Source organism: Drosophila elegans, unplaced genomic scaffold, assembly GCF_018152505.1.
Source record: "Drosophila elegans isolate 14027-0461.03 unplaced genomic scaffold, ASM1815250v1 contig_183, whole genome shotgun sequence".
Classification (NCBI taxonomy): Eukaryota; Metazoa; Arthropoda; class Insecta; order Diptera; family Drosophilidae; genus Drosophila; species Drosophila elegans.
Window position 1 is genome coordinate 8604099 of NW_024545550.1, and position 27516 is coordinate 8631614.

The 27516-nt window shown below is 43.1% G+C and overlaps 8 protein-coding genes across 14 annotated transcripts in view; 4 read left to right on the top strand and 4 right to left on the bottom strand.

Annotated features, from left to right (window-relative positions):
• LOC108144413 lies at positions 1–7875 on the top strand. The gene is made up of 3 exons (XM_017269259.2): positions 1–1915; positions 4360–4510; positions 6433–7875. The coding sequence occupies exons 1-3, from the start codon at positions 1545–1547 to the stop codon at positions 7504–7506; spliced, it is 1596 nt and encodes a 531-aa protein (XP_017124748.1). The 5' UTR covers positions 1–1544; the 3' UTR covers positions 7507–7875.
• LOC108144412 (probable beta-hexosaminidase fdl) overlaps positions 1–11873 on the bottom strand; it is a 20290-nt gene extending 8417 nt beyond the window's left edge. The window contains exon 1 of the mRNA XM_017269258.2: positions 11347–11873. The gene's annotated coding sequence lies outside the window, so the exon portion shown is untranslated. The remainder of the gene's footprint in view (positions 1–11346) is intronic.
• A 566-nt stretch (positions 11874–12439) lies between these two features.
• LOC108144871 (homeobox protein Mohawk) lies at positions 12440–16190 on the bottom strand. 7 transcript variants are annotated; one of them, XM_017270024.2, is made up of 9 exons: positions 15970–16190; positions 15270–15397; positions 14638–15185; positions 14287–14435; positions 13783–14217; positions 13590–13691; positions 13405–13526; positions 13169–13342; positions 12440–12903 (listed from the first exon to the last, which is right to left on the bottom strand). In XM_017270024.2, the coding sequence occupies exons 2-9, from the start codon at positions 15382–15384 to the stop codon at positions 12785–12787; spliced, it is 1764 nt and encodes a 587-aa protein (XP_017125513.1). In that variant the 5' UTR covers positions 15385–15397; positions 15970–16190; the 3' UTR covers positions 12440–12784. The 7 variants fall into 7 exon arrangements, with proteins under 7 accessions (XP_017125513.1, XP_041563505.1, XP_017125512.1 ...); XM_041707571.1 differs by having other exon boundaries at positions 14638–15179; positions 15923–16190; XM_017270023.2 differs by having other exon boundaries at positions 15923–16190.
• A 492-nt stretch (positions 16191–16682) lies between these two features.
• Positions 16683–18599, top strand: LOC108144785. The gene has a single exon (XM_017269896.2). The coding sequence runs from the start codon at positions 16752–16754 to the stop codon at positions 18579–18581; it is 1830 nt and encodes a 609-aa protein (XP_017125385.1). The 5' UTR covers positions 16683–16751; the 3' UTR covers positions 18582–18599.
• Positions 18565–20201, bottom strand: LOC108144786. The gene is made up of 3 exons (XM_017269897.2): positions 19083–20201; positions 18893–19026; positions 18565–18835 (listed from the first exon to the last, which is right to left on the bottom strand). Exons 1-3 carry the CDS (start codon positions 20054–20056, stop codon positions 18651–18653), a joined length of 1293 nt encoding a protein of 430 aa, XP_017125386.1. The 5' UTR covers positions 20057–20201; the 3' UTR covers positions 18565–18650.
• Positions 20202–20580: 379 nt separating this feature from the next.
• LOC108144190 (DNA-directed RNA polymerases I, II, and III subunit RPABC1) lies at positions 20581–21404 on the bottom strand. Its single transcript, XM_017268855.2, has one exon. The coding sequence runs from the start codon at positions 21325–21327 to the stop codon at positions 20695–20697; it is 633 nt and encodes a 210-aa protein (XP_017124344.1). The 5' UTR covers positions 21328–21404; the 3' UTR covers positions 20581–20694.
• A 557-nt stretch (positions 21405–21961) lies between these two features.
• LOC108144294 lies at positions 21962–22779 on the top strand. The gene is made up of 4 exons (XM_017268981.1): positions 21962–22009; positions 22068–22223; positions 22290–22454; positions 22514–22779. Exons 1-4 carry the CDS (start codon positions 21962–21964, stop codon positions 22661–22663), a joined length of 519 nt encoding a protein of 172 aa, XP_017124470.1. The 3' UTR covers positions 22664–22779.
• A 1296-nt stretch (positions 22780–24075) lies between these two features.
• LOC108144252 lies at positions 24076–25089 on the top strand. Its single transcript, XM_017268932.2, has one exon. It carries the CDS (start codon positions 24179–24181, stop codon positions 24542–24544), a length of 366 nt encoding a protein of 121 aa, XP_017124421.1. The 5' UTR covers positions 24076–24178; the 3' UTR covers positions 24545–25089.
• Positions 25090–27516: the final 2427 nt, after the last annotated feature.

The window sequence follows — 27516 nt, forward strand, 5'->3', positions numbered from 1 at the left end:
AAAAACCATTTCCTTCGCATAAAATTTAATTTATATGCAATAGTTTAAAACGATCGTTTTCCACAACATAATTGGCATGCATTTTCGACGCATCACGCATACGCAGCGTGTGCCGTGCAGCATGTTGCATGCTCAATATGCGTGGCATGGACTGTTGCTTCTGAGTCGCATTATTATTTATGGCCGCATGCCGTGAAAAATGTCAGTTGGCGACAAGTGTTGTTCAAATGGCATGCATGGTTGCCACAACAACAGCAAAAGCAACAACATTACAGCAGCAGCTACAACAACAGCAGTAATGACAACCCATACGGGCATACAAAAGCATTTGGCGCTCAATTTGACATGAAACGTGCAGAAACAGAGGGAAAACTTGGGGCGACTGAAAGAGATACAAAAGGAAGCTCAATACAAATAGCCGTGCTTGGCCTTTGTCGTTGACGTATCCTTTATCCAACCCACCCACATTTCGCCACCCCCTTCCCCACCCAACAAAAATAAGAGGGAAAGCCACAGAAAAATGGGCAACGCAACTTGTAACAGGCAACCAGCAACAGAAACCAGTAAAAACCAACGAGAAGCAGCAGCGGCAGAAGCAGCAGAAAACACGAAGTGCAGAGCCCAAACCGAAGGCTGGTGCTCACTCGGTTACCAAGGCAACTTCGTCGGGCTCACAACAAAAGGATAAGCCAAGCCAAAGTCCTCGGAACAGGACGACCAGAGCAGCCAGCAAACTAGTCAGCAAGTCAAGCCGGAGCTCAGTTGCAGCAGCGCAACGCATTTGCCCAGACGCACAACTCGCGATTCGCGGCCAAAACTAAGAGCTACGGAAATAGACTTGCCTTGGCCATCGATCGTTATACTATCTACACTTCGAAAAAAAACGCAGCTAACCTTTAATTGAGAGAATTAAAAATGCATATCAAGCTCTTATATCAATCAGTGTTGTCTTCTTGTGCTTTATAACGAAATATCATTGAGTTATATATAAAAAATAACTAAACATGTGTTGTATAGTGCCCGTAAAAATTAACAAATAGACAAATTTCATGAGAATATGATTCTTAAATCAAAATTGTAAAAAATAATATATCTGCTTATAAAATCTGTAAATTCTTGAGAAGATATTAAACAATTTGTTTTAAATAAAATTACTTTCGAACATTCCTCCACTATCTTATGTTCCGAAACATAATGTTTATAAAATATTTTGAAAATATTTTTGGCAACGCGAAATGTTTTAAAGGTTGAAGAACCTGATTTCAAAATAAATGTTTTTCGTGTAGTGTGACAGCTAGTAATGGTCGTGCAGTGTTGCTGTTGCCTTCGGGTCGTCGCTCGCGAGGGCTAGCTCCTGCCAGTCGCTGTTCGTCCTTGCTGCGGTCTAGTGCCTTTAGCTTTCGCTACTAGCTGCTAGCTTCTAGCCAGGCTAAGTGCGACGCCTTTCTTCGGTCGGTTGAAGTGTGCGTGTTAATGGAAATGTAATGAGTGCGCCGTGCTAATCGTTATGCAATCGCCTCGCTTCGATTTCCAGCCGCAGTGAAATGTCTCTAAAACGTTATGCAACTCTGCTGGCCTTTGGTCAAAACCAAAATTCAAATCAAAATCACTCAACAACATCGTCATCGGTGGTGGCCACAACGGAGGGGATTCCATCATCATCATCATCATCATCATCATCATCGTATGGAAGTTTTAACAGCGAGGAGCTGGTGTCCCAGTCCCAGGAGCATATGTCATCCTCGTCCTCGATTTCGACGCACACCACCTACTACACCGGCGGATTGGGGCAGTATCATCAGCAGCGCGGTGGCTCAGGATCTGTCATCTCCGGCGTTGGCGGCGGTGGAGGACCTGGTGGACCCCAGACGTATGCAAATGTAGTCAACGGCAATGTGAATCTGCTGCTTGGCGGGTAAGTCTGACAGCTGGAACAACTGACTGATGGCAGGCAAGGCTTCTTCTGAGAGCCAAGTTCAAGAGATGAGCCAAGGTGAGGCTCGTGGGAAATGCGAAAGAGTGGCACACATCATGGCTGCAACTTTTGCCAAATAGCTGAGCATTCCCCACACTCACTTGCCAATTAATTAATTAGAGTTGGCCCAAAAGTTTTGAACAAAAAACAATTGAAACACTGGATAACAACAAATTCATTCTTTTAAGAAAGTCACTCTAATATATTAGGTAATTCATGAAAAATCTAGTTATCATGGCTGGCATTCTTGGTAACTATTAGCTTATTCCCAAAAGTGAGTTTGTCATTAAATAACAAGAGTTAACCAAAAAGTTTTACTGGGAAAATAGTCACACACACATGTTTCCAGGCAACCGCAAAGTCAATTATTTGAATGTTTATAGCAGGTCGTAAATTCCACTGAAATGTTTGCAGTAATTGCCCTATTTGTAGACACTTTTAAGAAGGATATTACGAGCTGCTTTCATAGATCATAATGCCTGGCACCAGTTGATTTATGGGTAGAAGCTGCAAATTAATAAACATCAAAATTTTTGCCGCCTGCAAGCGAAGATGGCTGGCATCCGTTTTTCTTTTTTCAGCGAAAATAATAATTATAATTGCGCTAAGCCATTTTTCTAGAAGCGAAACCTAAGCATCCGTTCTTGTTAATAAATTTTATTTTCGTGTGCAACATGAGCTTTTTTTGTTTGAGGACAACAATGCCTACAACAAAATCAATGGCATTTTGTTAACACAGTTTTATAGGGTTTTGTTTTTATGTCAGCAAACATCACGCGCCACACAAGCCGAAAAACTTTATTTTAACTACATTTTTATCGATTGTCTTGGGCAATTCATTGAAAATAGCTCGAATAAAAAATGGTTTGGGGGGAAAACGCTCCACATGGCCCGCCGTTGTCTCTCTTTCGCTTTCGCGGAATGGGAAGGTTGGAAAAACTGGGCCCGAAAGAGGGCTCTAATGAACTGTTGACATGCGAGAAATTGCGTGTGCCGGGGAAAATGAAAAGCTAAAAAAAAGAAAGGATGAGCGAGGGGAGGAGATAAAAAAGCTGGACAGACAAGTGGTACACAATGTTGCATTCGAAAGTGGATTAAGTGACGTCATGGAAATGCCTTGACCAACGAAAACGACACGAAGCGATTTTCGACTAAATAAACCAGTGGGTTTCAATAGCTGGACGACGGCGCTAAAAGCAAAGTTTGATAGCTGGCAATCAAAATGATAGTTTCGAAAAGTCAAACTCACTGACAAACTTAGAAAATTGATTTGGCTACACCTTTTAAAGAATTTGTAGATAAAAATTCCATATATAGGAAATAGGCTTAGAAAATAAAGAAATTTATTTATGTATACTACACAAGATACTTAATAGGTACCCACATTTATGTTATTTATTAATGTTTTAAAATGCTGGGTATTTTTTTTACTTTTTTGTTGAGTCTGTGTTATTTTTTAAAGTGGATCAAGTGTTTTTATAGCCAAGGGTGGTTATATGTAGTCTAAACTTATAAGATCAATACACTTAATAAAAGAACCCAACTGAAATACCAATTTGTGTAAGCAAAAACCAAAAGTAAATAAAATAAAACTTACTTACACTTACCACACCTACACTGAGTACAGTATGCAACCATATATTTGCTAAACTAACAAAGTTTATTTAATAATTGACAGCTGAACAATGTTAGGTGAAAGCAATAAGCATAAAACCATAAGACAAACTTTAATCCTTTCAACACATAAACTGCTTAATGTCTGCGGACAATAGAAGGTAAATTTGCTTTAATAAAGCTATTCAAATTGTGGCCCAATCAAGAGCTAACAGAATGCAAATTAAGTCGTTAGAACAATAAGTGCAGTAAAACAATCAAAGATTAATTATAGATCAAAATGAAGAGCTCACAAATTTGCTAAGTAGAGAAACTCACTGTACTGTGATGGCTCATACGGCTCAAGATAATTGACAATATTCCTTGTACTCTACGCTTATCAACAGTTGGTTTTACCTTTTGTTTGGCTGGAAAATTTATTGAGAGCAAATGCACTATCTAATTAAAACCATACGGCAAGAAAAGTAATTTCCGCTCTGGTATGTATTAAAGCCAACATTTTGCAGGGAATTCTATGCAATCAATATGAAAACGGAGGACCGAATAGGCCAACATAAATAAACGCAAACACACAAACATTTGCAATTTGTTCGACAAAATTAATAAATGCCAAAAACGTTATTAATACGATATTGTCATGATGGCCATTTATCGAGCCTTCGCAATCAATTTCACTTCACCAGCTAAGGCAAACATTTCGAAAAATACACGTCTGATATCCGTGGCATAACACTGCATTCACATCCCCGTTCGATTATGTTTCGTTGCAGGGCGATGCTTTCCCTGGTGACAACCATATTGTGTGTGGTCTGCTATTGTTGCCATCGGAATATCAAAAAGCGGACTGAGGCCGCCTACAGGCAGCAGCAGCATCAGTGGCTCGAAGGCGATACCAACATGGAAATATACAGCGTGGAACAGGTGAGTTGTAGTTGTTGTTGTTGTTGCTCCCTGTATCAGTGGCTTTGTACCTCGGGGTCCAGAAGCTTTGTTATCCGACAGCCATAATAGCAAACGGATATCAACGGCATTCCAAATATAATAGTTATTGAAATCGACATATCCGCCAGCGAAGAGGTCAGCATTTAATTAGTAACATAAAAGGATATCAATTATTGTACTCTTTCTGCTCTGTACATGGCTTATTTAGTTGTGGAATCAATAACGCAATTATTAAAAATAAAACAGTTTAAAAAAGGTTACATACGTTCTTGGTATGCTACACAATTATAGTCTTAATAAATTATAATTCTAAATGATAGACGTTAGACTGTTATTCCTTAAAAATTCAATAGAATCCAGAGGAAAATAAATTATAAAGCCAATTATAAATTATGGCATTCCAAACAGTTATGAAGTCAACATATCCGCTAGCAAACAGGAAACATTCTGCGTCCTGTTCAGTAACATGAAGAAACATTTGTAATTTTACTCTTTTAATTCTGCACATGGCTTATTTAATTGAGCAATTTTATAAAAATTCTAAATTGGCAATAGAAGATAAAGTGGGACAGACGCTAGACTAAAGATATTCAATACGAGTCAAATCAAAAAGAAATTACAAAGCAATCGAACAAACTTAATAATATTATTATTAATAAAGAAATTAAATGATTGTAATTAATAAAGAAAATTATATGAGGTATGACCTCAAACTAATCAACCTCAATTCCGAATTAAGGGGTAAAATAACAATTATGGCAACCAGAAAAGTAATAATATTATGTACCCTACTTTAACGTATCAACCAATTGGATCCTAAAACCACCCACAAACCAACCATAATTGTCTTTTTTTCAAGTTTAAGTCAACATTTCATGAGGACAGTTTAAAAGTAAGTCAGAAACCGAAAGTGGGGAAGGCGAAAAGTAGGGTGGTAATGGATATTTATGCGGCGCATTTAACAGGTGCGACAACGACAAGCACCAAACTGAGTTGACCAAAGGGGCGCGACAATTGTGGTTGGCTTATGGCCACTGCAAGTGCCACACAAGCCGCACTCACTTGGCCATGGGCTTTATTAAGTTACAAACCGCCGGCAGCCCACTAAAACCTCCCGGTGCCACCTACTAACACCCACCGCCCACCACCCCCAAAGGCCATCACTCAGCTCATTGTTGTTTGTTGGCCCGCTGGGAAACGAGGGAAAAAACGCCGGCAAAAGGCTCCGCGTAAATCAACGTTAGCCTGTCCAGGCACAAATGTCAACTGCGGACAGAACGAGTCGGATTTCTAGGAGGTCGAAATGGGTGGGTTGCAGATTGCGCGGCGGAGACAAATAAATTTATGATGTGTGCAATTTAAACTTCTTTATTTGATCGCGTAAATTGTGCTTGTCCACCTCGTCTCCATTAAGATGGTAAGTTACAAAGCGGGCAAATGGAGATCGGTCATTACTCACGACTTGGGGGAGCATAAATAGTCAAGAAGCTTTATCTTAAGAAAACGTAGGATTTCTGTGAAGCAAAAGTTTAAGTATAAATTATAATTTATTAAATTAAAAGCAGAAATTACCTAATATAGTTAAATATAATTTATGGCTGCTCTATTTTTATCTCTAATCCAAATGAATTTTTTTTTTTTCATTGTGTTGGTAAATGCACTGCCATAAGGCAATACTTTTTAACAAATAAATAAATAAATACTATAATTTAAATATTTATATACATAATTCAATTCAAGTTTATTGTCATGTTTGTAAAATTGTGCTTTAATATTAGTAGCACATAGTACAAATAGTAAATAAGTAAACAAAAAAGGCAGTTTTGAGCACCCCTGATTTAAATCCTTTGCCGATTTTGTCCATTCTTCTAATCAATTGAAATTCTTCTCGTACTTTTCAGTGCTACGAGACATCTGGCCTGTTTCTGGGGGACTCAACAGATGGATTGTCCGCCGTGCCCGCTCTGCATCACGAACCACCGCCCTCGTACGACGCGGTGGTGCTGCACGAGCAGCAACTCCACCAGCAGCAGCTGGAGCAGCAGCAGCAATTGCAGCTGCAACTGCAACAGCAGCAGCAGCAACTACTGATGCAGCGCGTCTCACCGCCGCCGGGATACCGATCCTCGCTGGACATCAGCGGAGGGCAGGGACAGGGAACGACTAGCTTTGGTCGCGGCACACCCGATGGCAGTGGGGATGTGGCCGTGGCCAGTGGTAGTGGTGGAACTGGAGGCCTGCTGGTCAACAAGCAGCTGCAGCTGGCCCTGAATGCCCAGTCCTGCTGCTCACTGCAGCGGGCCGAGGTGGAGAGCATGTGGAATGCGGCGGCGGCGGCGGTGGCTGCCCGCAGCGGAAATTGCCTGGAAATGGAGACGCTGCAGGTGTGCAAGCCGGCGGCCCAGAATATCAGATTGAACACCTTCGGGCGGCGGTATCTGCAGCAGAGCCATCAGCACAGTGCCAACCACTACCGACGTGGCTGTCCGCTGTGCGGCAAGTTCCGCTACGAAGGCGAGGCGGAAGATGAGCCCCTAACCGCCGCTCTGTCCGTGGAGAGCGGTCTCAATATGAGCGGGCGCAGGGAGGAGCCGGCCCTGTGTCCCTGTCCCAGCGACATCGATAATGGCAACCACATTTCTGGCGATGCCCAGCAGGAGGACGAGGCCAACGGGAATGTTCAGGAATGTTCCACCACGGATGACTCTATAACCTCTATACCCACAACCGCTGTCAATGATGAAAATGACAACGCAGCAACGTCAGACACACCAGCAACCTCCCAAAATGACAAAGGACCGGAGATGGAGGTGGAACAGGAGCTGGAGCAGGCAATGGGCCAACAGGTCGAACAGGATTTGAACAACATTAACGAAAACGGCATCATCAGCCTGGACATGAGCAAAATCATTGACAGATCGGGACTGCCCACATACGAGGGAGCCATCAAATTGGAGTCCAGTGGTTATGTGTGAGCCCCATTAGGAATTTGTATAGTTAATACTCTGTCATTCGGAAACCTTCAACACAAGTGTGCTTATCTATGAATAAGATATGGTTTATAGAGCCCAAAGTTTTAAGTTTCGGTTTTAAAGATGAATAAGATCTTAGTACAGTTAAAGAAGAATAGCACTCTTAAAACATACTAATAGTATATACCATTAATATCTATGAGTAATTTTGAGCTTATGAAGGAAGTAGCTGCTGTGGTAGGAGAGAACATGTTAAGCAAAAACGAAAACAATAATTTAAACGTTCAAGTGTTTAGACATAAGCCCATGCATATCCCTGTAAATGTTCGTTTCGAATACTCGTATCAATAAAATCAAAAGCTGTAATTGAAAGCAACAATCGACTTCATGAGCAACTCCATTTCACAACCTTCGTCTTATTACACACGAGCATAGTTTTGAGTTTATAATGCTCGGTCGGAGGCAATCCGATTGATTTTGTATTAAATACGGGTGGAAGATGATAAAAAAAGGAAACCAGAGCAAAGAATGGCATGCAAACAAATCGTCAAAGACAACGGCTAACAAGCGGCAAGATAACAGTCAACACCACCCACTCGTCGGTCATTTTCTCCAACCTCCTTTTGTTTTTCCGTTTTCCTTTTCCACCGCACTTACCTCAGACAGAAAACGGGGCTTGAGTCTCTGTCCCCTTTCGTCTGGATCATTTGCATGAGGGGATTAAGGGAAATTCAAGGGGACAAGGGTCACCAGGTCGGCTACGCGATTCCCTTACTTTACTATACCAACACTCTTTAAACAATAAGTAGAGTGCAAAATATTTATCCTCTTAAGATAAGTTATTTATTTTAGGGCTTATAAAAAATGCAGCTTACCAACTAAATAACAAAACAACTCAGAGTATCATGTGCTCGTGCATATATCAAGCATACGCACTGTTCGCCCACTTAGCATAACTTTAAAACAACTCCAAATTGTGCGAATTCCACCTATTTGACACATACCCAGTATACCCACTTCTTGAAATAACTCGATTGAAATTCAAGTATTGCAAAGGTATTCGCTAACACAAATCGTTAGCAATTGTGGTTAGGTCAAGCGATGACAAAACGAAGGGGGCCAGCCCCTAAAACTCTTGTTTCTCTGAACTACCTTTCTTTTGCCCTCGTGCCACATTGAAATGGTAACAAGAAACTTGTTAGTGGCTCTCATCGTCATTGTGAACAATTTCATTTGTCAGCCAGGTGCAGGGGTAACCAGTAAGCCGCCAGTTTGTGGCGTTTATGCAACCTTGAAGTGCTTAAGTGGGTGGGAAACGGGGATCGTAATTATTATGCATGCATCGACTGAAAGGCCTACGTTACACTTGGGATCACATTAAAGCCAACTCAACTTCAACTTAACCCAATCAAAACGTCTCTAATATGCTTTGTTTATTTCTAAATCACTGGCCGCATGATTTTGCTTAGCCTTAACACTCGTACCGTCGTGTCAGCAGCATTTGAATCGTTTCGTTTTCGTTTCGAATTCTTCACGTGAGCACCGGCAATAAGTAGAATAAATTTAATTTTGTTTTATTTATGGCCATGCCAGCGAGATTTCTGGGCGACGTATTAACACAATTTCGATGCTCCGGCCGAGAGGAGCGCGCGTTGTTGATAATTGCAAACTGAAAGCGATGCGTCTGCCGCTGACGGCGGCACAACAAGTCGCAGTCGCTGCTGCCGTTGCCGCTGCCGCTGTCACTGCCACTGCCGAGTGGCAACCACAGCTGAGGGGGGGAAATGGGGGAAAAGCGGGCGAAAATGGGTGGGAAAATGATAGAAAAGAGAGCGCCAGACGCCTGCTAATGTGCATGTGTGCAGGCCAAACAAAATAGAGCGGCGAACGAGAGCTGAACATGAAACTGAACTGAACCGAGCTGAACTCATGGGTGTAACTGGGCGGTATTGGTTTTTTTTTTTTTGCTTTTTTTTCCTTTTTTTCGGTGGCATCACAAACTGCGCAGCACCGCCGCTTGACCCTTTCCATCGCCCCCGTTCGATTTATTAATAACACCAGAAGGGGCACACGAGAGCGAACCGAATGGACGAATGGAAAACGGTTGGTTTGATGCCATGGGATGTGAGGTGTGAGTACAAGCACTTTGCCAACAGCCTCTCGTATTTATAATTGCTGCAAATTGCCGCTTAAAAACTTGTGTTCCTGCCGGGGCATCGGGCCAAACTACTCGAGCCACTTTCGACGATGTCATCATCATCGTCAACATCATCAACGCTGGGAGTGCCAGGCACGTGCTTAAAAATAGACTCCATTGGGCCACTAAATATAAACCATTTGGCATTTGGTATGACCTAAAAATTCATATCTCAATAATAAGAACGAAAGACGAAATTTTAAATGCTCGTTATATAAAATTGCAACAGAGAAAGTATAGTTTAATTATAATAAAAGCAAACTAGAAATTTTGTTGATTGATTAAAATCAACTAAAACAATTAATAACTAGACTCTATAGCGTGAACAGATGTAGACCATTTGGCATGAACTAAAAATTCATATCATATTGGTTCTTAAAAAAGCAAAGACTGCACAAATATAATTTTTTCTAACATTTTTGATTAAACAAAATAGCATTTTCACATTTCAAGACATATTTCAAACAATATTTTTTCTGCAGGAGCAACACAATAAGAAACTGATAACAAAATTATATTGTATGCGAGGAAAAAACAATATAATTAAAAATACAATTTTGTTCTCTACAGAAAACGAATGAGATACATTTAGAGATAAGGCGCTGGAATTTCTTAATTAGAGCTGGCAAGACGCATTGTTTTTATATCGCTTCTGTTCTCTATTTCACCAGTTAGGTTCTCTTGTAGTTAGGTTCATTATGTAGTAGACAAGATTACGACAGTATAAAATAAAGCAAGTCATGAGGCAAGTGGGCCACAGAGTCACAAACCGAAAGTAAAAGTGCAAATAACAAATAGCCGAAAAATATGCCGGTACACGTACGAGCGCACTTTCAAAATCACAGTGGCATAGACAGGATTTCATCAACAGGGATGGCTTAAACAACCTTTTCTTTTTTTTCAACAATTTTAATTTTGATTTGATTTTAAAACTTTTTTCAGTCAGGTTTCGATCTTAAATTACTTACATAAACATACCTTTCTAGAAGTTTATGATGATTTAGATATTATACTCTAATGTCAGAATTTTGTATAAAAGACTTAAACAGGGATTTCCCAGAAGAGCAAAAAGCGAGAGTCAAACAATGGGAAATCTAAGAACTTACTTAAATCGCACAAACATTAAAAGCTCGTAAAGTTGTCGAAAAGAAGAGAAATTATCGCTCGCAAAACTATTATTAATACGATACTCTGACGAGCTATCGTATAGGAACATTTTTTTGATATTTAGACCTGGGGATGTATTGTCCGTTTAATGTGGGGATATCATTGACAAAGTTTTATTCACTGATTTGCAATTTATAATTGTTTTTTCGTTTGTGAAACTGATCGTCTTAAGAGGTTTTTAAGTCTAATATCGAATTGAAATTGGTTCTGGTTTATTATTTACATAATACATACATACGTTTAACTCCATAGATGAATACTACAATTCTGAAGCATGATCTTTCCAAATTATAGGTATTTTACAGAATGCCTGTATCGGAATTGCCCTGTATTTCTTTGAGATATTTCCGAAACAAAACAGCTTTAAGGGGGTCTTTTGGCCCCTCCCTTCCACCAATGCCTACGCCCATGCCCAAACACACACACACGCACACATGCATAAATACTGCGGACAAATGTAGGTAGACCTATAGACTTACCCACACTGCGGATGGAAATGCTCTTTGCATGTCCTTATTTCCTGTGTCTCCTCTTCAGGACCAAATTACAGACGGTTTCGGGGTGCGGTGATGATAGTAGTACTTATTGCCTCGATTCTAGGGTTTTGCTGGTGCGGTGAGATAAGCATATAGGCTAGGGTGCGACTTGCAGGTGTGGTCCTAAGTAACAGTCTATATTTGCTATATTGCTTTTGCTTTTGTGCGTCGGCAGACTTTACATTTTTAACATGGGAATCGGAATCGAAATCGACTTATTTGTGCTGTAATTTACACAAAGTGCACACGACGACAGTGAGAGCGAGCGAGATGGCGTATGCGAGTGCGGAAAATCGGTCTGCACTTGAACAAACTTCATTTAAAACGTCTGCTCCGGGTACAGTCTGCCGTTCTCTAGACATTCGGACATTAATTAAACAATTGCACTTCCCGTTTCTGCCATTGGCGTAGTTAATTGTTGTGCGGGACAAACATTTATTGCAAAAAAACAAAAAACAAAATCGGCAACTGACCGTGTTGTGAAAGTGCGGAAATACCGCGCTTTCTTGGCATTTCAAAAAATACCATATATTTAAAAATACTAACAGTCTAAGTATTACTAGTAACGTCTATAATACGTTTGAAATTTGATTTTTATGGGGCTATACCAGAAAATATATATAAAATATAAATTACTTTTGAATATTTTTGCACATAAGAGGGTAAGCTTTTAACTTTATTTTAAAAAATGTTTGACGAAGCTCAAAAAAAAATTCTCCATCTGCTGTTTCGTATACTTTTTCACATATTATAAATTGTATTCCAACCAACGTTATTCAAAAAGAAAATAAAATCGAACTTTATCAATGTTAGGGAAATACCAACACATTCCATTTAACTTTTTAAGTACACATTATTTCTCATAAGAATGCGGAAGTTTATAAATAATAATAAATTAGCCCAATAGGAAAAACCAAAATAAAAGTTTTGACAGCCCTAAATTCGACTGGGATTGTAGTAATTAAACAAAGAAATTTTAAACTGCTCTTCTACGCCACATTTTAAAAATTTTCTTTCCAATCCATACATTATTATATGGCAAATGCACAGATGTTTGGTTTATTTAAATACCGGAAGTGTTTACACAATCATTTTATAAGTTTGAAAAGGGTTTTCCGTTTAAAACAGCTCAATTGTACGTAAATTGACATGGTGGATATGCATATTTGACTAAGCAATTGCGGTGTGAAATTGTTCTAATGATTTGTACAATAAGTTAGTAACCTACTCGGTTAACATAATAACAAATGCCTAAGCATAAAGTTTGGCTGTAGTACGCGCATAAACTGCTGTTCAATCGAATTACTAATATATATAAATATATACACTCCTCTGTACCTCGGATCGTCGAGGTCTGTTGCGTCGATGGTTACTTGGGCTCCTAGTCACCCATGTAAACGAACTCCTCGTCCTGGTTTCCATCGGTTTGGCGAACAGCCATGGCAGTTTCCACTAGGTAATAGAGACACTTGTACTTGTCACGCTCTTCTCGACTGATACCTGCAATTAATTTGATTAATTAATTTGAAGACAAGAAAATATAAGAGCATAATGAGCATAGTATAAACTATTTGAAAATATTTTTAATTGACAATAAACAAATTGTAGTCCATTACGAAGTCCTGTTCAAAGGGGGCTTATGGGTACTATGGGTTATGAGTTACTACTATTTTTTTAAACGCTGCTGCATATAACGACACCCTATTGTTCATAATTCAAGTTTACTTATAACGACTTAAAGCGGAATTTAAATCATGAAACTTACTCTGCGATGGCGGCGAGGACTGAGTTTGACCAGTTTCCGCATCAGTGATGGAAAATATGTCTTCCGCCTGCAGATTATCAGTAATTTCCTGCTGATTGGAGCTAGCCAACACAGAGCTATCGAATCCAGAGGCCTGCAGAAGCTCATGATTGGAGGCCGCCAACTGTTGGTTGCCTGTTGAAGTCCCAAAAAAAAGCATTAAAGAATATATTAATCAGCATTTATTTATAAGCTACCTTCACGATTTGTAATCTGCTGGTTGGAGTTGTAGTAGGCGGATCCTTTAGTAGCAGATCCCTTAGAGGTACTTGGATTGTTGCCAGCCGAGGTGGTAACCTCCTCGGTGGTAAAAACGGTTCTGGAAAAGGCAAACCCCGTACTTTGGAAGAGCCTGTCAAATAGTAGATGCTGCCATACTCACTTCATCACGCTCTGCCAGTCGTCAGAGGTCTCGAAGCGCACCTCCTCTTCGCTGTTCTGCTCGCAGGACTCGTATCCCTGGCCGCTCTCCTCGCCCTCGGATCTGGGAATGAAAGAAGACTCTTAGCACCGCAGGAATGACTTGGCAACGGACTTAGGCTTTGTAGTTTGGTCACTGGGAGCTACATTTGTACCTAGGGGCCACCACAAAGCCGCCGTATTCGTCCTGATAGCAATACATGGTGGCCGTCTCCTGCTCCTGCTTCTCCTCCTGCTGTTGCTGCTGCTGATGCTGCTGGTTTCCAGACTGCGTCTTTGGCTGCTTGCTCTTCTCACCGAAAGTATTCTTTCCGGTTGCCTGCCGCTTTCTTCCGCGCTTCGGAGGTCTTGGCTTCTCCTCGTCATCGAACTCCGGCGGCAGCTGGCCAAAAATGCTGTACGGCAATATGGAGGAGCCGGAGGAGCTCGAGCTGGAACCGGAGCTCACAGCGTTGGAGCCTCCCGCTGATCCTCCGCTAGCTGCCGCCTTGCGCATCTGATAGTTCTGAATCTTGTCGATCATTGTTGCTTGCAGCGAGGAGTGCAAACTTTGGAAGCCCGACGGGTTGTTTGCTATGGCTTGCTGCCAACTTGGTGGTGGAGGAGGATTGGGATAGGTGGGAAGAAGTGACTTAGACTAGAGAAAGACCAGTTTATACCTGTAGATAACGCTGTCATCGTAATCGGGCTCCATCTTGACGATCTGACCGTTGGGACCCTGGACATACTGTTCAAAGTTGGTGAGGACATTGGCAATGCCCTCGTGCATCTCCCCGGCGCCATCTACCTCCTCAGTGGCACCAACGACCTGAAATATAGGTGGTTAACTTAATCTCTCTAATCTAATCTATATATGTACAAAACAGTCTACTGCAAATCTACTAATCAATGCAATGTTTCAACCAGTAAGACTAAGTCATTAATTTGACTTTTTTTATTCTTATTGCATCTAACTGATTTGTTAATATTTTAAAAAAAATTTTACCCTTGTATATCATAAAGATACTTACCACTTCGGAGGCGGGACTGCCATCTATGGGATTTGGCGTGCCGGCTAAGTTTAAGCCAATAGTACTAGATCCTGAAGAATTCGGGCTGACTTTCTTGCCGCGCCGCGAGATCGTGAAGTGCAATGGATCATTGCCCTCGCGCCGTATCATCTCTGGCAGTATGCGGCGTCGGGCGTTGATGAACCAATTGCATACCTGGAGCACTGTGAGATTGGCTTCCTGCGACAAGGTGAACTTCTCGGCATCGCTGGGATAGGCATTATAGCGGTGCTCGTAGAGCCACCGCTTCAGAATCTTCACCGAGTGCTTTGGCAGATTTCCACGACGCTTGCGCAGCGACCCGTTGATGTCGATGTGGTGCTCCGTGTCCACTAACATGTCGTGGTAGTTCTGGACCTCGCTGCCATCCACGACGCCCTGTTCGGTGGTCGGATCCTCCTCCACAATGCCGTCGGCGGAAAGAGTGTCCATAACAGCCATGGAGTCGTCGGCATGAAGGGAATCGTGGTCCAAACTAGAGTCCGAGTGGAAGTGGTCGCGACCTGCAGCTGATACAGGGATTAGCCAGAGTTGGGACAGGATCTGCAGAGGATTTCGGCAAGGACTACGCCATCCAAAAAACGCCAACTCACCTTCGCTCTCGAGAAGACTTGCCTGGACATGCGCCTCGTGCATCATGTCCTGGATATTCTGGCGCACCTGGCGATCCAGGACCATGCTGGACTCTTCCTGTTCCGGCGAGATCATTTCAGCTCTGAGCCTAAAGGCATTCGAGAAACAGCATTAGAAAAAGACACACGAAAAAATGAGTTTAAACGAACGGAAACACTTATTTACACGAAATATTTTTGATTTCTTGTTTAAGTTTTCGGAATGAAAATGAAAACTTTTTGTGCTGACACTACGGGCTTTGGGAACTAACTGACTAAAACGGAAGGCAGACAAATCCTTCAGACACCAAAGTCATGGCAATCTTATTTTTCGAAACCAAATTTCAAAATTCGATTAAAAGTTTTCACCATCATATAAGTATGTTGTTTGCCTACAATTTCTTAGGCAAAATTTATTTAAAGGCGTTAAACTACCTTATTATTTAATTAATAATATTTTAATGAAAATTTAAATTTAAAAGAAGTTGAGGGATATCGATAAATATCGCACAGGTATCGCATTGCACACGAGAGACCATGACATATAACATGTCAAATTGACACTTTAGCCAAAATATTTTGACAAATTCACTGGGCGCGTAGATAACGGGCATCTTAAGCACCCGGGGATTAACCTGCAGTATCCAAATAGTTGCCACTGGCATTTAAATGCACTATTCACTTGATTTTCGAGAGTTTTAACCCTCGGCCCCTCGATCTAGAGGGATTAGGATTGCGGTGACGGTGCAGGGTCGTCAGTAGCGCCGGATTGTTCTCATTTCAAGGGGGACTTGTTTTAAACTGCGCGGGAGTAAATAGGATCGTAGATTTGCCGATTTTTAAAGAGTTTTTCAAGCGATTTTTTCGTTTTTCCTCCGCTTGCCATAAGAACAACAACAATGATAGTGACGGAATTAGTTCGATAAGAGCTCAGGTGCGATGTTGCCTATCGCCGATAACAAAGTTAATAACTAGTTCCGAAGTCAGCCGCAGCTCAAATTCAAATATTAGCGCCAGGATTATAAAAGTCATGTCGATTCTAATTGAAACACTGAATGTTTTTTTAAATACTTTACTAAAATAGCCCCAAAATATTTATACAACTCAAAAGCTTTACACACCTATTCAAATATTCACAAAAAATAAGGTTTAATATGCAGAAGAATTTAAATATAAATTTTGAATAACACAATGATAAACTAGTTCCAAGGTTAACCGCAGCAGAAATTTAAATCTTTGCGCCAAGATTAGAAAAGTCATGTTTGTCCCGCCAAAAACACTAGATTTTTATATAAAGTTAATACAAAAGATATGTCCTGCACAAAAGCTTTCTATTTCTATTCAAATATTTACAACAGTTTTTTCTTAAATGAAGAATTTGAATAGCAATAACGGTATTATTATCAAGTGCACCTGCGGTCACACTCAAGAAAGTATTGTAACTTTGTAAACAAAACAAACAAAATGGAATGCGTTTTGGACGAGGAGTTGTTGGCCAACATAAAACGTAGTGACCAGGAGGACGAAGATGAGGACAACGACGATGATGAGAAGATGCAGATGGTGGAGGAGCAGCAGCCGCCGGCGGCACTGAATGACTCCTTCAACGGCGAGGACGCTGATCCGCTCCAGGACTCCACTGATTTTCCCTGGATCTTCGAGGACAGCGATGTCCTGCTCACCGAGGACCAACTGGCGAAGGAGGAGTCCTTTCGGCCGCCAGCTGCCCCAAAGCGAGGCCGTGGTCGTCCAGCCAACAACTCCGGCCACTACACATCCGCCAGTGGTCAGATGTGGAGCGCCACCAGGGATACACAGGTGCGACCTGAAGAGGGTCTACCAATCCTGGGACAACAAGCCTGTGGCAAAGGCCCCGCCCGCCTGGTGTCCAATGCCGTGGAGGCCTGGATGCTGCTCTTCGACGATGAAATGCTGCGATCTCTGCTACGCCAGGTCAACGAACAGCTGCGCAAGCGGCGGACGGTCACGACAGTGCAGCGACCCCTGGACATTGTGGAGCTGCGGGCTTACCTCGGCCTGAGCTACCTTTGCGGGGTGTTCCGCAATGCCCGGCACAGTGGGCCGCTCGAGGAACTGTGGACCCTGGAGCTGGGCAATGCCATCTTCCGGGCATCCATGACCCTGGCCCGGTTCGAGAGCATTTCCGAGTGCCTGGCGGGCAACTGCGGCTGGGCCGAGGGCCAGAAGCTGTGGCAACGACTGCTCATCAACTGCCGATCCTACTACGGATGCAGCAGTTGGCTGGCCGTGGATGAAGCGCCCTGCTCGGTGGCCAAATCGCTGATGACCCTGTGCTGCGACGCCCGAACGTTGTACATGGCCAATGCCGTGGTGAGCAGGAACCAGAGATGCCCGGACCGGGATGTGGAGCAGTTGATTTGCGACTTTAAGACCACCGGGAGAAATGTGACGCTGGGCGTGCGACACCTGAGTCTCGTTCAGTCAGAGCAACTGAGGCAGCGCCAGATCAGCTCGCTGGGATTGCTGGAGACTAGTTCGCCAGATTGGCCGCGTCAGTGGCCTTCCGAATCCACCGTGTTTAGCGGCTCCTCCAAGCTCATTCCCCTCGATGGCGAGGCGGTTTTCTGCTGCGGTCTCAGCCCTCAAGTGGATGCTATGCAGGCCTATCAGCAAACCTCACATGCCTGCCAACAGTTCCACGAACTCTCGCAGCGCTTTAGTACGGCCCATGCCACGCCCAATGCCCTTAGGACACAGGTCAATCCCTTCCTGCAACTACTCCATTTCGTGCTCAACGCGGCGGCTGTCAACTCCTGGATCCTGCTGCGACTTTCACCGAAAAGCGATGCGGCGGCCATGGAGCAGCGTGACTTTCAGCGCCAACTGGGACTCTTCCTCACCCAACAGAGGTTGCAGCGACGCCTTCAGCGCAGATCCACGAGCACATCGCTGGTGATGCGGCTGCAGATCTGCGAGATCCTGGGCCAATCCAGTCAGCGGCTGCTCAGTGAGGCGACCGGGGAGGCCAAGCTGAGCCACAGCGTGGGCCTGCTCACGCCGGACAAGATGGGCCTGCCGGCGGGCGTTAGCCTGGCCAGTCGTTATGGCGAGAAGCATCGCCGCTGCAAGCCATGCGCTCGGAACAAGCGTGGCACCAAATCCCGGACGCGGTGTCAACAGTGCCTGCAACATCGATGCGGCAACCACCTGATCTCACGCTGCTACGAGTGCGTGGGCATCCTGCCAGGGCAACCACTGCCCGAGGGCAACATGCGGGATGAAGGCGGCGGCTCACTTGAACGTGGACATTAAATAACATTTATTGAAGAATCGCTACTTTCTATTGCTCAATGGTGCAAACACTTGTGCTCAAACTGACAACTAGAACTTGTACTGGAAGGACTTGGGCGCCTTGTACTTGCTGGCCGCTCCCGAAGAGTCCAAGGGTTCGCTCTGGTCGAGGAACAGGCTGAGGAACTGTTCGTTCTGCAGCTCGTTCAGCGGCATCTCCAACTCGCTGCAGGATTTCACAATCTCAGCGCAGGCGCGGAGATCTTTGCGCAAGTCTGCAAAAAAGGAATGGGAGTTACTTGGTTACTTAGGACGGGCGACTCAAGACTCACATTGATAGTTGAAGAGCAGGCTGAGGCAGCTGGAGCAGGCTGAGCGCTGCTGATGCTGCAGAAACACCTCGATAAGACGATGCACGGCATCCACGTTGTTGCGGCCCAGGAATGAAGAGCATAGGGGACTGGCTCTGGACAGAAAAAGAGGATTAAGACTACAGTTTTCTAGGGAATTGAGAAAGCAAACCTCCGCTCCACCAGCTCTTGCAGCTCCTTGTAGTGCTCGAACAGTTCGCCCGCTGATTTCTGGTCACAGAACCAATCGCTGGCGAAACACTGCTTCCACACACAGGCCACCACGAAGATGTCCTTGTGCTCGCGGTGAATGGCGCGTGCCACCTCCAGCAGCGAGACCAGAACGGCTTCGCTCTTCTGGGCCAGAGTCTCCTCTGAAATGGTACGGAAAGCCGTTCGCGCCATTTTCCTGCCCTCCTCCGAGGACATGCTCAGACCATAGCCGCGATGCAGGGTCATCAGGGCCACGTCCGCGTTCCCATTGTTCCACAGCGCAATGGCACGAAAGGGAGCCAAATCCGCGTAGGTCTGGGAGAAGGGGTGCTCAAGCTGGCGACACGTGTCCGCCAGCGCCTCCAGTTGATGCAACTTGCGCTGGGCACTCAGATACTTCAGGCACGAGACAAACACTTCGTTGGAGGGCAAGAGATTGCAGCGGATGCACTGCCGGATCAGGTAGAGGAAGTCCAGCTTGTTCTTGATCTCCAGCGTGGCCATCAGCAGGTTGTCCAGCTGCGCCTGCGACAGCGAGCGGATGTCCAGTCCCAGTTGGGGGGATCGCAGTGCCTTGAGATCGCTCATCATGCCCTTGGACATGAGACCCACGTTCTGGCTAAAGGTGGTGGTAGTGCCCTCCGCCGGTGCTGCCACATTGCTGTTGGCATCCTTCTCAAGGCCAGAGGATTGCCCCTTCATCAGGCTGTCGCGCAGTTCCTCCCACTTCTGGGTCTTCCGTGTGACCAGGTCGTTGGTGAAGCAGTCGATGGCGTTCATTTGCGTCGACTTCCGTCTCTGGCGCTGCGTTCCCGGCCACAAGAAGGCGGCAATGTAGTTCTGGAACCGCTGCAGACCCTTCGGCGATCCGGGTGCACCTGCTCCGGCCACCGTGGTGGTGCCGCTGCTCGTCAGGCGGGTCAACATGGCCATGGTCACCTGCTCCTCCGCTGCTCTAGACACGCCTCCTACGACTCCTTCGCCTCGCTTTCGTTTCGGGTTGTATAATTGTGTATTTTCTCGCTATTTCTCTGTTTTTTGTTTTCATCAGTGTGACCGTCGCTGGCCCACGACGAATTGCCATCATTTGGGTATTGATAAAAGAATAACGGTTGCCAGCCATTCACGCAGTGTCGAATTTTGTAAATATATTTATAGTTATACTATTCCATATATGGAATTAAAGGATTTTTGTAAATAGCCACAATTGTACCAGTAAAAAGACAAAAAAAATTCAACTTTTTAATTTTGGTGGCGACACTAAAAATTGTAAAAAACAAAGTCATAAATGATTATCTTATATACTTTGGTAAACAAATAGTCAAGAAAATCAAAAGAATTTTAAATATGCCTTGATGTTAAGAATCAAGCAACGCAGCTATAACTTTATCTTTATTTTCTAAATATGCTTTCATAGTAAAAATCAAAACCAAACCCACTAATAACTCTCAAGAACCTTTGAAAAGCTAGCGATTTATTGACGTTATAAAAGTCGCTGTCTCTCCCTTAAATCATAGAGTTCTTAAGCTACATATTTAGATCGGGGAATCCCTGAAGAGTCTGTGGTCCCATCAGCACACCAACCGGTAGGAGATGTACCGACCGGCCGTCTCCGAGGAGCGGATGATCTTGACCACCTGGCCGCGCTTCAGTCCGAAGTAGCGGGCCACCGGATCGCCCGCCTGGATGCGCATCAGCATGTTCTCCTTCAGTTTGTAACGGCTGAGCAGCTCCTGCTTCTCCTCGACGGTCATGACCACGTGCTCGGGCACCAGTTCGTGCTCCGTGATGTTGATCAGTAGCTCCGACTCCAGAAACTGCTCGAGGATGTATTTGGGGGCCATGTCGACGAGGGACTGCTTGGCAGAGGGCGTCATTCCGCCCTGCACAACCACAATGGCCCGGTGGATATTTTCCTCCTGCATGCGGGTGCAGTACGTCTTGATGGTCTTGATGCCGATCTTGGGCTCCTCGGGGAAGAAGACGAACATTTGGTCCGTGGGATCGTCGTTGTGGGCCACCAAAACAATTAAATCAGAGCGAGCGGGTCGCTTTTCGCTGGGTTTGTCGCCGAACATCTCCTTGAATTGTTCCAAAGTCTGGTCCAACTCGTCCTGGGTCACCAGGTAACCGCGATCGTGGCTCAGTTGCATGATGGTCTTGCGAATGCGCCACAGTTTGTACGTTTCTGCCTCGTCGTCCATTCTTACTTAGCAAAATTAACAATTTCTAAATTATAAACAGAGCACGCGGATGGGCAAATGAATAGTATGACCGTTCCTGGATGTGCTCAAAAAACCAGGCATTTTAAAATGTAAGCATAAAGGTTCAAAACACCGATAGAGTGGCTTAAGAAACGGTTCGAAACCTTGCTAAGTATACTGCCAATTGGATTTTAGAATTTGAATTCTAATTAGAATAGTTTTTAAGAATCAATATTATTATTTAAGTCTTTTCTGGGGTACCTAAAACATTTCTTAAGTAATAAACTATGGGTTACAACTTAAGAAATGTTTGAGGTACTTGTATTGTTATAAAAAAGGAATAGACTAAAAAAAACAAATAAACGCATAGGAAACAATTATAAGAAAATATTATTATTATATTTATGTAAATAAAACCAAGTTAAAGATCTTATCTTTTTGTGTATTTTTCATACATTATGAGAAGTGTATTTGGGATACATTTTAAAATGTAGTTATTAATCATTGATTGATTACTATTTTTTGTCTGTTTTAGAACGGTAATGAACCGAGTTATTTTAATTGCTATCGCTTTAAATAGTTCTGCGCTTAAACATTCCTTATTATGGTTACCGCCAAACAGTCGTTGCCCAGAATGAACGCCGTGATGTTTATTCTGTTGATTTCCATGGGACCGATTGCAGTAAGAATTAAATGTTTACATAGTTTTCGAGGGTAAATAAAAAACTTTAATCTCAAAGCTCCGTGGTCATTTGGAGTTCAATAACGTGCACTGTCTTGTGCGGAACCGGAAGTTCATGGAATATGAATACTGCTACCTGAAGTCCATCAATCGCACCTACAAGTACCTTTCGTTAAAAACGAAAATCCACCATCTCCCCGTAGACAATTGCGTGGTAAGAGGATGGAAGTTTTGAAAGATTTCACACTGCCGGTAATCTAACGATATTATATTTCACTAGACCAGGTTTCAGTTTAGGAACCGGGAGAACCGGCGACTCATGTACAACTTGGATTTCAAGGTGGATGCTTGCAAGTTCATGCGGGATCGCCAAAACGTGGTTGCCAATTGGGTGTTTCAGACCTTTGAGTCCTACTCGAACATAAACCACACCTGTCCCTACGATGTAAGTATGTCCTGCGATGTCCTGCTATATAGTTATGACGTTTACCTTTCCGCCTGCAGCAAGACCTTGTTCTGAACAAGTTGCCGGTGCAGTACGTGAACAGGGTGCTCCAGTCGATAGTCCCCGATGGCAGGTATTTCGCGAACTTGACCTTTGTGGTTTCTGGCGTTCCGTGGACCGAAGTCCTGGTCTACTTCACCAAGAGCTGAATGGAAATAGAATTATAAATTCAGTCAAAACTTTGCAACACAGTGAATGAAACATTTTCTGCCCAATAACTTATAAATATTCATGTACAGCATCACAGGGGAAGCTAGCCTTGTCCGTCTGTCCGTTAGTCTGTCCGCTTCTACTTAAATTAGCCGCTCAGTTTTAAGGCTATATGCATACAACTTTAGTTTTTCTTTTACAGAAAGAGTTATAATATAACTTCCATATCAACAATCGGAAAAATAAAAAAATAAAAATATTACAACTTCGCTTTATTTTATTTTCAATATACGTTGAGATATATATTTCAGTGCTTCGGTTTTTTCAGCGACAAAATTTGTTCAAATTTCAAAATAAATTTATATAGGTTATCAAAGAAGTTTAAAATATTTTTTTAGACTTTTTTATAAACGATTATCATTAAAAACAAGAAAGAAAGCAAACTTCGGCAAGCCGAAGTTCATATACCCTTGCAGCTATTGCAAGAATTAAACATTTTTGAAAACATTAAAATTATAATTTACTTGCGTATAAGTTTAAAAACATTGAAGCTATGATGATTTGCAGCTCAATTATTTGATAGTTATTTTATATATTTTTATTGTTCCTATGGGAGCTATATGATATAGTCGTCCGACTTTGATGAAATTTAAACCGTAAATCGAAAATATTTAACCATTACTAAATGTCGAAGAACTAAACAAAAAATTAAAAAACAGAAAAGTTATAATTTTTTTTCATTTATTTTTCCGATTGTTCCTATGGGAGCTATATGCTATAGTCGTCCGATTTTGATGAAATTTTTACCATAATTCTGAAATATTTAACCATTGCTTTATGTCGAAGAACAAAACAAAAAATTAAAAAACAGCAAAGTTATAATTTTTTTTCATTTATTTTTCCGATTGTTCCTATGGGAGCTATATGCTATAGTCGTCCGATCCGGCTCGTTCCGACTTATATACTACCTGCAATAGAAAGACAACTTTTGGGAAAGTTTTATGCAGATAGCTTTAAAACTGAGAGACTAGTTTGCATATAAACGGACGGACAGACGGACAGACGGACAGACGGACAGACGGACATGGCTAGATCGACTCGCCTAGTCATGCTGATCAAGAATATATATACTTTATAGGGTCGGAGATGTCTCCTTCACTGCGTTGCAAACTTCTGACTGAAATTATAATACCCTCTGCAAGGGTATAAAAATTAAAGGCGTGTCAAGAAAAGAGTTTTGAGAGAGCAGAATGGTGTATTTTGCACAGGTGGCTGGCAGCTTAGGACCCAGTGACCTGGATGCACTGCACCTGCCGCCTGTCAAGTGCTGGCTGCTAATGCGATTAGGGAGGGCACCGCAAACGGGATCCCGACTGGGAACTCAGCTGCCAATCAGGTGGGCCGGCCAGAAACTTCACACATTTCACAAAGTGTCCACTTCATAACCACAAGGTCCAGCCATAGGTACCTACCCAAAAACACCAAGTTAAATAAACAAGGCCCAACACAACAAGATGCCGGCGGACATAGTGACCACGGAGCAGCTGCGCTACCAGCTCGCCTTCAGCCACGCCATGGAGCGGACCACGCGGCACTGGGAGGAGACCTTCTGCTGGTATCCACGGATGCAGAGCTGCCACTACCAGCGGATCGACCAGATCTACCTGGAGAGTCGCCAGCGGTACGGCGACGGGCACTTTCTCCCATACGCGCGGCGGAGGCGCCTGCTCAGGAAGCACATGGTGACCGCCCAGGAGGTGGCCGAAATTCTGGAGCAGCGTAGGTCGCTGGAGCACGAAGGCATTCGGAACATCCAGGTGGCGGCTACCGAAAACGGAGAGTATGGCCGATTGAAGCCCTCGGGCCTGTACCTCTGCTAATACGTGCCTCAAACCAAACCCAATCCTCGCCAGAACCGCCACAATTAAACTATCATCCTCTGCTGACAATGCAACTCTCAATGGCCGTCACTCATTACACGATTTTTGCATGACCGTGCGCATAATTAACAAGGTGAAAATGTCAGTCCGACCTGTAACCGGTTGCTCCAGCCGCTCCCTTAGCCCCCGTAGCGAGTGCCCACTGTACCCTCGCCTACTTAAACGCAACTCAAAAAGTTCGCACAGGTAATTAAGTGATCGCGTCTGTCCACTCGATGAGATGACTCGCCTCGTTTGTTTGGCTTGGAAAATTTTTTTATGACGCCCATAAAAATGGGAAATATTCAGAGAGTGCATGATATGGCACACTATTCACACTCGCAATTGCAGGTGCATTGAATACATTATTGATACCACGCGATCTGCAAACAAATCCGAGACCAATAAGATTGCGAAGGGAAAGCCATTTCATTTTTGGTTTACTTAACCTAATTTTAATAGATTTTCACGTACATGAATAAATTATTTCAAGCAAGAAATTTAAATTATGGTGACTATTTAATGTGTAAAAAGGACTACATATAAACAGGCAAACTGGCTTTATCTAACTGTTATCTAATAATAAGAGCAATAAATTGGAATGTCTAGTGGCAACTGCATAAGCTGAAATTATTTTTACCCCCTGTCCCCCTATTATAAATAAAGCGAAACTATTTAAATAAGTTTATAGTCTAATCATTTAAAGCTATCTAATTTTGGCCCTACCTCACTGTTACTTAATAAGTACATCAATATTCTTTTATGCTCCCTTTTATGCTACCATTGTTAAAAAAACGTAGTAAATCCAAGTATTAACATAATGATTTAATATTTTATTTTAATATTTAAAATACTATTTATAATTCTATAGTCAGATATTTATTTTTACTATCCCATTTTTATATCAGTGTAGCTGCATTAACTTCTTAAAGAAAAATCAAAGTTATTTTTGGCTCTGTGACTTTTTTATGAATTTGATGGATTTACTTAAATTAATACTTTTGAATTTCAAATTAGAGTAAATATCTAAAAGGTAAATCTCAAAAACTATTGAATATAATTTATAGCTATTTAGCTAACTAATATTGACTTTACCTCATTGTTATTTACCTACAAGAGAAACAACAATAAATTAGGATATCTAAAAGCAGCTGCATTAGAGAATCCCAGCTATTTTTGGCCATATCGCCCATTAGCTTGATAAATGTGTCCGATGGAACAGCTGCTCCTCCTGCGATTGCAGACGTAAGCCCAGGTGTCATAGGCGAACTTCGGGCAGTATGATTTAAAAGTTCCATATGCAAATTACTCGAAAAGTTTCAGGCTAGCCCATCCGTCTATCGGAGTGCGTTCTAGCTGGAAAATGGGGAAAAATGGGAAATGGGAAATGCAAAATGCCCATGCAAGTGTGCAAATTACACAAAGAGAACGCGAACTTCGGGCCAAGTTGCGAACTGGGCCAGCGACTCATTAGACACATGACAGCATTCACAGAGTTTCCCTGAGAGGGTGAACTAAGGTGGGTGGTGGTGGCTCAATCATTTTGTAGAAAAGGGTGGGGGAAAAGGGGGCGGAAGGGGAGGGGCAAGACCAGGTGGGCAGCAGCGAGTGCGTGTGAAAAATCAAGCAGCAGCGGCCCACAAAATCGCCAGCGCACAATTAAACGGTAGCAGATAATTGCTATCGAAAGCCATAATGATGGCCGGATCAGTACTTAACCTGAACACATATATACAATATATATATATATAGTATAGTACCATATCTTGATTCGGCTTTCGAGAGCTTTGTGCGCCTTTCTCGGTTCTCATTGTTTGCCCGATTTTCCCATCAGCATCGATGCGAACTTTTTCGAGACCATTGCCACGGCTCTTTTCTGTTGACTCATGCGATCGGGCAGACTCTGTTTTTGGCAGTCTTCAAGAGAAGTGCCAGTTGAAAACAAATAAACACTGAGACACCTATTTACTGTGTGGCGTGTACTTTCAAGAGTGGGTGTAGGGAGGTAGGCAGTTAGGGAGAGGTCAAGGGTCAACCCCTTTTTCGGGCTAGGGTAAACAACATTTGCGGATTTCACGCCAGGGCTCAGACAGCATTGCTGATCCCATTAGTGTTAGCCCGGGAACAAAGAGACTGGCGCCATGTCTCAGGTCAGGATTCCATGCCACTCTGCGTATTACAAGAATGACAAGGACCAGAACCAGGAACAGTGCGGATTAGGGCGAAAAAAGGGACCTAATCCAGTTTTGCATCGATGTCTCTCCTTTCTGCAGGTAGTCAGTCGGGCAAACAGGTTCGCTGCGCTGCCACAGGAAAAGCCAAATAAAATAATAAAGAACCACATACTAAAGCCAAAACATTAAATAAATAAAAGTCAACGGCAGTCGGCAGCTCATAAACGCCGGACCCAACTTCAGAATAAAACGCCATTGGCGCTTTGGCACGCATAGATAGGATTGGGATTGGGATGTGGTTGGGGGATTGGGGGATTGGGGGTTGGGGATTGGGATACAGACTGGAGCCTCACTTATATATAGAGATGGAGCTGGGTCGTCCATCAAGTCGCTTTGGTTTGCCGACGCTACGGCTGCCCATAAGCCAATTTGCCAAATTCATAAAGTCGGTTTGATTTGCCGCCAAAAAACACAGAAGACAAAACGAACGAGCCGCAAAGCAAAACCCAACTCTTCGACTCTAAAAAATAAAACCCCAAAAACGCCCCCAGGCCGGGCACACAAATTCCGACTTCCATTCGAGATCTGTTTTCTGTTTCAGGGGAAAAGCAGCAGCAGCAAATCGTAAGGTGGCCTAGACCTAGGGAGGTATCTATCAAAGCGTCTCTATCAAAAGCTAACTAAAATCCAAGGGCTTAGAAAAGAGGGAGCTAAATAAACTTCTTAATATTTTATGACATTCGACAGTGTTACTTTTGA

Excerpts from the sequence above, each read along its gene's own strand:
- LOC108144413 (XM_017269259.2), top strand. The coding sequence starts at position 1,545 with ATGTCTCTAAAACGTTATGCAACTCTGCTGGCCTTTGGTCAAAACCAA. Across the intron at positions 1,916-4,359 it reads GTGAATCTGCTGCTTGGCGG|GGCGATGCTTTCCCTGGTGA; the intron begins GTAAGTCTGACA and ends GTTTCGTTGCAG. Across the intron at positions 4,511-6,432 it reads AAATATACAGCGTGGAACAG|TGCTACGAGACATCTGGCCT; the intron begins GTGAGTTGTAGT and ends CGTACTTTTCAG.
- LOC108144871 (XM_017270024.2), bottom strand. The coding sequence starts at position 15,384 with ATGATCTCGCCGGAACAGGAAGAGTCCAGCATGGTCCTGGATCGCCAG. Across the intron at positions 15,186-15,269 it reads AAGTCTTCTCGAGAGCGAAG|CTGCAGGTCGCGACCACTTC; the intron begins GTGAGTTGGCGT and ends TCCCTGTATCAG. Across the intron at positions 13,527-13,589 it reads GACTGGCAGAGCGTGATGAA|AACCGTTTTTACCACCGAGG; the intron begins GTGAGTATGGCA and ends TGCCTTTTCCAG.
- LOC108144785 (XM_017269896.2), top strand. The coding sequence starts at position 16,752 with ATGGAATGCGTTTTGGACGAGGAGTTGTTGGCCAACATAAAACGTAGT.
- LOC108144786 (XM_017269897.2), bottom strand. The coding sequence starts at position 20,056 with ATGGCCATGTTGACCCGCCTGACGAGCAGCGGCACCACCACGGTGGCC. Across the intron at positions 19,027-19,082 it reads CAAGAGCTGGTGGAGCGGAG|AGCCAGTCCCCTATGCTCTT; the intron begins GTTTGCTTTCTC and ends TTTTCTGTCCAG. Across the intron at positions 18,836-18,892 it reads CCTGCTCTTCAACTATCAAT|ACTTGCGCAAAGATCTCCGC; the intron begins GTGAGTCTTGAG and ends CCTTTTTTGCAG.
- LOC108144190 (XM_017268855.2), bottom strand. The coding sequence starts at position 21,327 with ATGGACGACGAGGCAGAAACGTACAAACTGTGGCGCATTCGCAAGACC.
- LOC108144294 (XM_017268981.1), top strand. The coding sequence starts at position 21,962 with ATGAACGCCGTGATGTTTATTCTGTTGATTTCCATGGGACCGATTGCA. Across the intron at positions 22,010-22,067 it reads TTTCCATGGGACCGATTGCA|CTCCGTGGTCATTTGGAGTT; the intron begins GTAAGAATTAAA and ends TTAATCTCAAAG. Across the intron at positions 22,455-22,513 it reads ACCACACCTGTCCCTACGAT|CAAGACCTTGTTCTGAACAA; the intron begins GTAAGTATGTCC and ends TTCCGCCTGCAG.
- LOC108144252 (XM_017268932.2), top strand. The coding sequence starts at position 24,179 with ATGCCGGCGGACATAGTGACCACGGAGCAGCTGCGCTACCAGCTCGCC.